This window comes from Triticum dicoccoides, chromosome 5A (assembly GCF_002162155.2).
Source record: "Triticum dicoccoides isolate Atlit2015 ecotype Zavitan chromosome 5A, WEW_v2.0, whole genome shotgun sequence".
In the NCBI taxonomy this organism is placed as follows: Eukaryota; Viridiplantae; Streptophyta; class Magnoliopsida; order Poales; family Poaceae; genus Triticum; species Triticum dicoccoides.
Window position 1 is genome coordinate 115,958,031 of NC_041388.1, and position 11,260 is coordinate 115,969,290.

Below are 11,260 nucleotides of genomic sequence, written 5' to 3' on the forward strand. Positions count from 1 at the left end.
CACCCACCCTCATGCAGAGAAGAGATCTCCAGGCTAGCTAGTCAGGCACAGAGAAGATCCGTCCTCCTTAGCCGCCATGGAGAGCGTCGAGCACCAGCAGCAGGCCGCCGCCCGCTCCCCGCCCCACGCCGCGGCGCCGCCGTCCCCGCCGCTGTCGCCCAACTCGGCGGCGGCGGCGGCGCTGGCGAACGCGCGGTGGACGCCGACCAAGGAGCAGGTGAGCGTGCTGGAGGGGCTGTACCGGCAGGGGCTGCGCACCCCGACCGCGGAGCAGATCCAGCAGGTGACGGCGCGGCTGCAGAAGCACGGCCCCATCGAGGGCAAGAACGTCTTCTACTGGTTCCAGAACCACAAGGCCCGGCAGCGCCAGCGCCAGAAGCAGCAGGCCTTCGACTACTTCTCCAAGCAGTTCCGCCGCCCCCAGCCGCTGCCCGTGCTCCACAGGCCCGCCGCCCACCCCTCCTTGCCCCCGATCCCGCTGCATCCGCCGCCACACGTGCCGTCGGCGACGACGCCGGATCCTCCCGCTCCTCCTGCATGCAACAGACAAGGTACGCGTACGTTACGTAGGCACATGAATCATCCACCGCCGCGTTCGTTTGGCACGTACGTCTTGACTGATTAGCCGTCCATGGCCTGCGCGTTTCCTCGCTTAGCTTTACACTTGGGGTCTAGCTGGAAAGGATATGGATTGCATCTACGACTTTCCATTTGCAACCCACGGCGTCCATGCGTGCCTGCGGTGGTCAAAGCTGATCAATGTGGTAGGTCAGGACACGACGATAACGCATGGATATGCTTCGGTGTTGATCCATCCATGCTATGCATGCATGCACGCATGATGCAACACGGTGGCTGGCTGTACTATTCGTCGTCTGTTTTGTGCTGTTCCTTGGTTCGTATCGTATCGTATGAAAGCACACGAGTCACACGAGACACGACACGGTTTGCTTTGCTTGGTTGTTGTTCAGTTTCCGATGTGCATGCGATGCATGCACGCATGGCCCTGTCGTTTCTCCTCTTGACCCTGCGGTCTGTGGAGTGTCAGTGGAGCAGGGCAACAACCCTCGTAGTCATGGTCACACGATTTAACGCACGTACGCTGCCGGCCTAGCTCGCCTATGTAGCGTCCGCTGCTGCTACCCTTTTGTAGTGAGTAGCCCTTTTAATCTTCTGCCCACTGTTCATGGATCAATGCATGCCCCAGCCCCAGGTTCGAAGGAAATTAACTGTCCTAGCTTACTCACAGACCGAAGCGGCACCAGTCCTATATGCATGTAGGACGACCGAAGCGAGCAGTGTGTTTGTTTAGCAATGCTGATTTGTTCCCTGCTAGTAGTAACTAGTGCAAACTGGCCATGAATAATGAATAGATTTCTGCTGCTTCTGTTTACAGATTTTATTGAGTTTCATGAACACTAATTTTGTGTATTGAAGTAGTAGTTCTTTGCTCTAACATTGTTTGCATTCGATCCATGTTCCTTTTTTTGGTGGCAGCGATGTACGGGCAGCAGCCTAGCTACGTGACAGCGGCGGCGGCGGTGGCGGCGACACAGGCCGCGGCGAGTGCATCCTACCACATGCAGACGCAGGCACAGGCGCCGATGTTGCACCCGAGAGTGGAGGCGGTGGCGCATGACAAGGTCCCGACGCAGGCACAGGCCACCATGTACCACCAGGCAGCAGCTCCGAACAGCGCCGGTACTCAGCAGCCGCGCGCGCTACAGCTCCCTCCGGCCGCTGGCACCCACGGGCCGCCCGACGCCCGCTCCCGCCGCCCCGAGACCCTGAACCTGTTCCCGCTGCACCCCACCTTCGCCATTCCGGAGAAGCCGCGCCCCGCCGGGATCGCCGGCTTCGCGACGCCGACGCCGACGGGGCCGTCCGCCTCGGGGTCGGGGTCGTTCTCTTGGGAGCCGGAGAGCCCCCGCGGCGACGCCTCGCTGCCGCTGTATGACTTCTTCGACGTAGGCCGCTGAAGATGATGCATGCATGATTGCTGATTTGCTCAACCTGTCGCATGCATTCCTATGGACCATAGAACAACAATGTTCAGTAAGCCGAACACCGACTGAAGGAGCAAAGTAGGCAGACAAACTATTTTTAGTTTTGGTATATTCGGTTCATCTTCTAGACGGGTGATGCGCCGATCTTTTACCCTTTTCGAAAAAACAAATCTTCTGAAGTGTAGTGTGCCATGGAGAACAGGACAAGTCCCAAAAGATTTGTAATGGTGCTGTTTTTGGTTTTCGTATACATGCTCTAGTTTTCTGCACCGATATGGCTATGGAGTTGAGTTTTTATTAAACGATCATTGGAGTTAACGTTGTTGTTAAAAGATGGGTGTGGCTAAGTCTCAGTCGGCTAAGATTTAACCAAATCTCAATTAAATGACATAACATACTTCATGAAAATTTTACATGAATCTCAATGTAAGATTTCACGGATATAGTAACGATTGAGACTTGACTAAGTCTTAGTCGACCGAGACTTAGCAAGACTGTTAAAGGATTTTCTCCATCCATTCGGCTACGGTCTGTATGCATTCACGTGAATACCAGGGGATTGTCGTTTGGCCAAGGTTTTGCTACCGTCGGCATAGCAGAACATAAAATGTGCGTGCATTGTCATGGTGTAATGGCCTGCTTTGTGCACGCATCCCCTGCAAAATTAGGAATTCAACTTCAACATTCGTTTAGGATGTAGGCTATCTCTCGATTAGGGGCAGATCAACCGGCTCTTGGCTCGTTAAGCTCGAGCACGTCAAGCTTAATGATCTAAAATTTGTGACCGTCTTGGTTTGTTAAGGTACCACGAGCGCTCGAGCTCTCCTTACTGGTGATAGGCAGCGCAATTACCATAATTTAAATAAGTTAAATTGTCCTAGTAAAATAACAAGTTAAACTGATGATTGATCAAGATTCAAAACTATGATTGCCCCCCACGTCGTCTAACCCTAGGCGGCACGGGCGTCGTCCCTTATCGCACTTCACTTGTCCAACATCTCCTACTCCTCCACTCGCCGATGCCAGATGCCACCACCAAGCGAAGCTTGTGTAGTGGCGACGGTGGCGGGCTCTCTTCCTCGTGGAGCGACCCATCACGTGCATGCCTGCAGGTGGCAGCTCCATACTTCAGGGGCTGGACAGCTAGTGGTGTGTCCCCCGGTGGCTGACGACACGTGCTCATCGTGTGAGGAGGCTTGCACACCCCCGGTGATACAATTTTTGGGAGGTTGTGCCCCAATGGCTCCCCTAGCAGCAACCTCTCGCTCCTATGGCGGTGGCTCAAACGGCTAAGACCACCTCGCTTTCCCTTCCTTGTCGTCGTCACCAGCGACTGGGTGCGGCGCGTACCCTTTCATGAGATCTACTTCCTCCACCCCATGCCCGACCTTCTTCCGCTTCTGCAACCCATGTTGATGATGACCTCTGGCATGTGCATTCCCCTCGTGGTCAGGCTGCCGATAACTCGTGGCGAACTCCTAGGTAGCCAGAAACTGCCGCTTTAGAGGTCAAAGATGGCGACAAAGGAAAGTCTCAATGACGTGGGCGCCAATTAAGCCACTGCCCACAAATTCTAGGGAATCAAAAAGAAGGTTTTGCATCCCTGGATCTGGGATAGGATCAGATATCCATCGATGGAAGTATTGCGGACAAAAAAACAGCTTTAGGCATCCCAGCTCCGCATAAACCCATCTCGATGAAAAGCCATGGTTGGCCAGCCTTGGCCACAAAAAGAGGAAAGCATGTGGTTGGCGAGGAGAGAAGGGCTAGCTTATGGGCTCCCTCGAGGAAGAATTAGAAGCAGAAATGTATAAGAAGCGCCGAAACAGAGGAAAGTTGGGACCAACCCCTCACAAAATTGGACTTGTATAGGAAATAAAAGGGGGGAATATGGTATGGAGAAATGTGGTAAAAATCAGGCACCTCCTTCGCACTGGAGGAAAGAGGAAGGCCAAAGCCATACCTAAACGCGTCTACCATAATTAACCACCGCCTTACCAGGATGAGGAGCCATAGATCATCCCCCCCCCCCTTCTCGCCCCAAGAAGGAGCACGAAAGTGCATGTCTCCGGGAAGAAGGTCGCACCCAAAGAGATGCTCCAATGTCATCGAAGATATGTAATGGTGTAATGGAAGGAGAAGGCAGTGACATGGCCATCACAGTAAGAAGAAAGTCCATAGCAAGAACATTCACACCAATTGTTCCATGAAGGCAAGGCAGAGAGCCAACCACCAAAGAACAAGAAGGTCAACTGACTATCAAGGTGCATTAGATCTGGGGGATGAAGGAATTTGGAAGACATTTAAAGAACATGGGTAAAGATCTAAGTGGAATTGCTGCCTCCAAAGGAATACACATAAAGTGACCAGGATACTAAATCATCTCACGAGAAGAGAAGTCAGAGTGACTCGTCACGCCAAATGCATCTTGAGACACCTCTTGACATCAGCACTCGTAATCATCATGGCCCGTCACGTTAGCGTACCCCGATTAAGGCACGTGTAGCCCCACTTATAAGGATTCCTCGGGAACTCAACAACCAAGGCCACCCCGGACTAAAAACCTCTTCGCAGAGGAAAAAGGTTATTTATAGCTCATGGACAAGCAACACACACTTCTAAACACCTTTCTCGACAAAGGCATCCACATCGAGTCTTTTCTTATCGACATATGGAGATCATTCGACACAAGGCGCCTACACCAACCCTTCCGCTTGTGGGCACATGAAGGATACTCGGCATAAAGGCATATACAAAAATTCTTTGCGTGCATGCTATCAAAGGAATATCTGCATCAGAACAAAACATGAAGGGAGGAAGTTCTACTGCATGCAGTCAAGAAAATAAGACGACAAAATCCATGTGTATTTACATCAATCTTACTCACGAACCTTGTTCTATTACATGAGTACTGATTGGGGAGCTCGTTGATGATAAGTCAAATCAACTATCACCCTGCCTACCTTCGATGCTAATTAAGATGGGCCCCATAAAGCCCAGGACACCCCACCAACACCAGAAGGATTGCCATCGCCTCAGGAGGAGGCTTACCATCGCACAACACAAAGGGAGTCTGGAAAATGCTCTACAAGGAAGGAAAATTCTCGTAGACATGTTGTAAACCAACACCAGGTCTAGACTCATATCCATGCACACCCCCACGCAACGACATGGAAGCCTTTCATAACTTGTGTTGTATAAGGGGCCCTAGTGGCATCATAGAGTGAGAGACTTTTTATCCCACGCCATAGTCCAGGCGATACCACATAGAAGGATTTCGACGCTTAACGCTCGAATCTCCACCATCACAACTCATCGAGTCTCCTTGACTCACCGAGTTCCTCTCCCGACATTCTAATCTCTTGTATTCTCCATATATACAAGAAAAGAGCAAGGCAAGAAGTAGGGGTTTTACCCTCATCGGCGGTATGAACCTAGATAAAATTGTGTGTCTCTGTGACCGGTCTCCTGATGTGACATCCCCTCGATTACAAATTCCACATACCCCCCCCCCCCTTGTCACTGTTAGGATTGATGAAAAGTCCCTCGACACAATGGCCGACTGGTGGTTCGCCATCAATCCCGGGAAAGGAATCAGTATCCTAGGATTCCTCCATGATGAGATCCTAGAGAATTTTGGGCGCTAGGTTCTTTTGAATCGAGAATTTTGGGCGCTAGGTTTCTTGGGAATGGGATAAGAAAATGAGAATTCGGTGCGGTTATGCACTTGCCACATCAGCCAATCGATATTTGACAAGTTAGCCAAAACCAAAACCGTCTATCTATAGGATATGAAACCACTCAGGGGTTTGACTAATCTGGTTTTGACATGTTTATTTGGTGTAAGTTATATTTTTTTAAGGCAATGGTGTAAATTATATGGTTTTTGGTCTATTGAGATGGATTTGAGGCTGAAAAGGGAATACCCCTTGGTTCCTGGGTGTATATACACCCATGAATTGATTTTTTTAAATAATTATAAATAAATTAAAAAAAGGCCAGAAGTAACTTACCTTTCTTTTGCACTAGTATGTAGTTTTCCGTCAACTAAAACCCAACTTTGACTTCATGGCGAAAAAAACAAAAATTCGGTTAAAATAGTGTGAATAGTGTCTTGTATATAGCAATAGTTTCTGTTTTTTGCCCAGAAGTCAGCTGGGTTTTGGTTTACGAAAATTGCATATGGTGTAAAAGAAAGCCAAGTTTATTTCAAAAGTACTTCTAAACTTTTTGACTTTTCTTATACAGTAATTATTATTTTTTCAATTCCTTTTTTTTGAGTGGTAATTCCTGGGTGTATATGCACCTAGGAACCAAACGTCCGCAGTCCTGGCATTATTACATGGGCTTTATGGGATGGTCACTAAGCCACGGAATTATTAATCCATCAAAAAGAAACTAGAGAAAAGTATCATTTTCCCCCTGAAATCCTTTCTAATGGACCAGTTTCCCCCTCAATTCTAATATCGGATCAATCAGCCCCTCAAATCTTTAAAACCGGATCAATTTCCCCCTATGGTGGTTTTGGACTTGATTTTGAGTGGTTTGGACCCAGACCGTGCACTTCTCGTTGACTGAACTCGTTGACTAGGCTGACCGTGCTCCGGGGCGCTGGCATGGTGGGCGCCTACTACTCCTGGTCCTCCAAGCAGAGTTACAAGACCGGCTACGTCTGGCACGACTCACCGCCGACGATCCCGTGCACCTACCAGCGGTGCCCAGTACGTGCTCAAGGGCTCCGAGCTGCTCCGCCTCCTTCCCGCGCCAGCCTACCCGCGCGACGCCTTCGCCTGCTCATCCTCGTCCTCCTCCACCTTGAGCTGCCAGGCCGGGAACGAGAACAAGCTGCCCAAAGCGGCCATTAGCAAGGCTCACGGCCGGCGCAAGAACTAGAGCTCCTTCGACCTCGACCAGTACTGGGTGGCCGCCGCGCGCAGCGGCGCTGGGGCGAACGCGAACGCGGCCACGCGGACCGGCGAGAAATGCGGCCGGCACCGGGGCCCCGAGCCGTCTCCACCGCAACAGCCTATGACAGATCTCGGAGCCGACAAGATCTCGTCGCCGCCGTCGTCCAACAGCCCCGACACGCTAGAGACGCTCATCAAAATGATGCCCGCAAGGCTGCCACCTCGAACACCATCGCCGCTTGCCGGAGGAAGAGGATGCAGGCCTAGCACAAGGGCGTGATCGCGGGCGGCCGGATGCGCGCGTCCACGGTGCTGATGCACCTCATCTTCTACGGCGGCCAAGCGGGGCACCGGTCCGGGTGGTGCGAGGCACACAGAGCGGTTCCCTTGCGGACGGTCGGACCTGAGCAGCGGCACGATGGCGGACAGCTTCTTGAGGAGCATCAGCGTCGTTGTAGGTATCGAGCAGGAGTACATCAGCAGCAGCCTAGTGGAGACCAAGAAGACGACGAGCGGCGAGCATGCCGGCCACGGAGGCGAGCTCGACGCACTGAAGCAGTCATCTCCACCCAACTGTTATGAAGCGAAGTGCACCGTCAATCCAGAGAAATGCATGGTATGGGTCAAAACCACTTCAAATCAAGTCTGAAACCACTTTAGGGGAGAATTGATCCGGTTTTACAGATTTGAGGGGCTGATTGATCCAATATTAGAGTTGAGGGGGAAATTGGTCCATTGCAGAGGATTTCATGGGGAAAACGATACTTTCCTCAAGAAACTAAGCCACAGAATAAGCCCAACCCAATAGCGAACAGGCCCATGGGCAAAGTACCAGCCGGAGATATCCTTTGCATCGACGTAGCAGTCGCTCCCACACCGCTCCAGAGGTCGCCGCCGCCGCCGCCGCCGCCGCCTCCCCGCCGTCGGCCGCTACGAGAACCCCAGGTACACTGGCGCCCTTAAGCATTGTGTCACCGAACCCTCTCCCTGAGTCCCGCGGGTACTCTCCACCTCGAGTTCCTCTCTCCTCTTCCCCCCTCCATCTACTGGATCGTTGTGGCGTGATCCTACCGGAATGGTTGGAAACCTAGAGGTTGATCCGACTGATCTCGCCAGGTTTGATCCGGCGACCGAGCTCCGAGCAACTACACCTCCCCCCAGCGACGGCGACGGCGACAGCCGCGTCTCCCTTCTCCTCCTCTGCCTACTCTCTACGCCGACGCGCTCACGGCCATCTCTCACCAACGAGCTTGCTGCCCCCAGACCTGCGAAGGCTAGCCGAGTCTCCTCCTGCTTGGCTGGTTTCTTGATGCCCTCCCCGCTGCCGGGGATGGGAGCATCTTGTCCCCACTGACTGCATTTCTTCCTCAGCAATGCCCATGTTTAGTTGACCATCACCCTGTTAAGCAGCCACGAGTGAGGCCGTGCCACCACTGCACCCCCTTCTCCATTTCCGTCTGGATGAACTTCGTGCATAGATGTATCTTTGCTAAACCTTGGCAGGGTAGGTAGGCCACCATACATCATTACATCCCATTTAGCAAGCTTTGATGGTTCCGGAGTCGGGTTCAACAAATTATGTTCAGAAGGCAACCGAGTTGTCCACAGATCTGTTGTAGCTGTTGTAGGTTCAGTTGCCAAATCCTCTTGATGGCAATTGATCTGCAGCTTTGCATCTTGGGGGACAACTTCTCAGAAAAACCATCACTAATCATGACACAAACTGGTTGCATCCAAACCCTTGTCAATGACCTAACTTTGTATGATAGCAATGTTTTTAAGGTGGCGTTATAAATATAAAGTTAGGCGGAGGGACTAAAAATCAGTCGACTGATTTCTATCCAAGTCTCAGTCGGTGCCTCCATTGAATATCTTTTATGCTAGCTGCTTGTCAGGTTTAAATTGGCCTGTTAGGATGATGCGTCTAGCCTGTTTCTTTTTGTTTATTTGTTGGGCTGTTGTTAGAAATAGACCGTGCAAAGTGCAAAGAGGAAGCGTGTTGTCTTGTTTTTTCTCATTTTTTCTACTAGACTAGCATGTGTGTCCTCCACGCTCAGTGTCTTTCCCTATATCTTTTAGCATGTCATGATCAATGCACACTCTTAATTTCTCTCCATGTTTTTTTATTTTCCTCCATGATGTATGTCAAGGTTTGCTCGTATAAGATTTGGTTATATGATAAACCATTTAATCTATGTGTCAAGATTGGTGCAAATTTATGTTGCATTTCCTTTTTCCGGTCGCAATATTGTTTATTTTTTTTCAAAATGGCTTGAGCCAATTCATTTTGGATTTCAAGGATAGTTTTCCTTTTGAATTTTATTTTTGTTGCTTCTTCTAAAATTATTACTTATTTCCATTCTTCTCATTCTTTTCTTGTTCTCTTTTCTCTCATAATTCTTTCTTTGAAGTATGTTTGTGTGTTTTTTCATTTTCATTTTTTATTTTATTAATTCTTAATTGTTCACATTTATTTTTTTCATTTTTAAAATCATACTATCAGCTACATGTATATCCATCCATATGTGACTGCATTGATTATTTGTTTAATATTTTTTGCCCGTGTTCCTTGTCGCGTTGATTATTTGTCTCAACTGCATTTTCATTTTATTTTTTGTTTTATTAAAAAATTAAACATTTTTGTAATTTTGTTTTAAATGTTTTTTATTAAAAATAGTTTTATTTTGAAATTTGTGGTTGCTCAATTGCACCCTACTATAGTTGCATGTCTTCAATGCGACTGCAACTCAGTGGTGTTTTGTCAGGGGTGAGGGGCATAGTTTCATGTCTATCACTAAACATGCAACGACAAGCCGCCTCGATTACAACTATACGTCTTCAACCCGACTGTAACTATATGGTGTTTCATCAGGGGAGGGGGTAGTTGGTACGCAATTGCATGTCTACCACTAGGCATGCAACTATCTAATGTCTTGTCGGGATGGGGTAGTTGCATGTCTGTCAATATCCCTATTTTTTGTTATTTTATGCGCTCAAGAGATGGCGTATGAAGTATGCTTGAACCGTTGCAACCATAAGAGTAAGTGTAACGGTTTTGGCATCTACGTATGGGAGTTTAAAAATGTAGCGCTAACTCAGCAAATCTATTTTTTATTTTTTATCTTTTTATTTTATTTTTAAGTTATTTGTCATGATATAGTTTTTACTTTTTTGTGTGTCTTCAACAAAATAGGTTGTAAAATGTAACAAAAATGGTCGTTCCAACAACGGTAAAGGGAGAGAATCTCACATTTTGAGGCCAGTTCAAGATCGTATAGTGCAAAGTGAGGGTCCTCAACAAAGTGCAATATATGGAAGATGGTGGAGAAGCTTTGTTGCAGACAACAATCTGAGGAAGGGTCACCTGGTGTTCTTCGGTGGTGGGCTGTGAGAAATGGTGAAGTTGTCTGTCTGATACTAGGCATGCAACTGCAAGTGTCGCCCTCGACTGCAACTAACTTTGTTTTATCGGAGGACGGCTAGAGAGACACGCAGTTGCATGTCTAACACTAGGCATGCAACTGCAATTCGAGTGCAATTGCATGTCTAATCAAATGAATGCAACTAACATTTGTTTTAGATGAGCGACGGGAGAGGGGGCAGTTGCATATCTGAGACTAGGCATGCAACTGCAAGTGTCGCGCTTGACTGCAATTGCAGGTCCCCCAACATGATTGCAACTGGACCTTTGTTTGGTCGAAGGGGGCGGGCCAGTTGCATGTCCGACACTAGGAATGCAACAGCAAGTGTCGCACCCGACCGCGACTGCATGTCTTGTAACCCGGCCACAACTGGACTTTTTTGTTCTGTCGAAGGGGGCGTCGCTAGAGGGGGCGGGCCAGTTGCAAGCCCGATAACAGCCCCCCAATTGCAAGTGCCGCACCCGACCACAACTGCAATGTCCCCAACATGGTTGCAACTGGGCCTTTATTTTGTCGGAGGGGGCGGCGGGAGAGGGGGGCAGTTGCATGTCCGACACTAGGCATGCAACTGTAAGTGTCGCACCGACCGCAACTACATGTCTTCTACCCCTACCGCCACTGAGCTTTTTTGTTCTGTCGAAAGGGGCGCCGGTAGAGGGGGCGGGCCAGTTGCAAACCCGACAACATCCCCGCAACTGCAAGAGCCACACCCGCCCGCAACTGCATGTCCCCCAACATGGTTGCAATTGGACCTTTGTTTTCTCGAAGGCGACGGCGAGAGAGGGGGCGGACCAGTTGCATGTCCGACACTAGGAATGCAACTGCAAGTGTCGCACCTGACCGCAACTACATGTCTTGTAACCCGACCACAACTGGACTTTTTTATTCTGTCGGAGGGGGCGGGCCAGTTGCAAGCCCGACAACA

General features: G+C 49.7%; 2 protein-coding genes and 1 pseudogene across 2 annotated transcripts in view; all 3 read left to right on the top strand.

The window, feature by feature from the left end:
• Positions 1-76: 76 nt before the first annotated feature.
• Positions 77-2,275, top strand: LOC119297071 (WUSCHEL-related homeobox 5-like). The gene is made up of 2 exons (XM_037575015.1): positions 77-551; positions 1,498-2,275. Exons 1-2 carry the CDS (start codon positions 77-79, stop codon positions 1,977-1,979), a joined length of 957 nt encoding a protein of 318 aa, XP_037430912.1. The 3' UTR covers positions 1,980-2,275.
• A 3,285-nt stretch (positions 2,276-5,560) lies between these two features.
• Positions 5,561-7,562, top strand: LOC119299260 (annotated as a pseudogene).
• Positions 7,563-7,724: 162 nt separating this feature from the next.
• LOC119299931 overlaps positions 7,725-11,260 on the top strand; it is an 11,567-nt gene continuing 8,031 nt past the window's right edge. The window contains exon 1 of the mRNA XM_037577040.1: positions 7,725-7,858. The gene's annotated coding sequence lies outside the window, so the exon portion shown is untranslated. The remainder of the gene's footprint in view (positions 7,859-11,260) is intronic.

Coding starts and splice junctions, on each gene's coding strand:
- LOC119297071 (XM_037575015.1), top strand. CDS start 77: ATGGAGAGCGTCGAGCACCAGCAGCAGGCCGCCGCCCGCTCCCCGCCC. Junction 552..1,497: donor TCCTGCATGCAACAGACAAG/GTACGCGTACGT, acceptor TTTTGGTGGCAG/CGATGTACGGGCAGCAGCCT.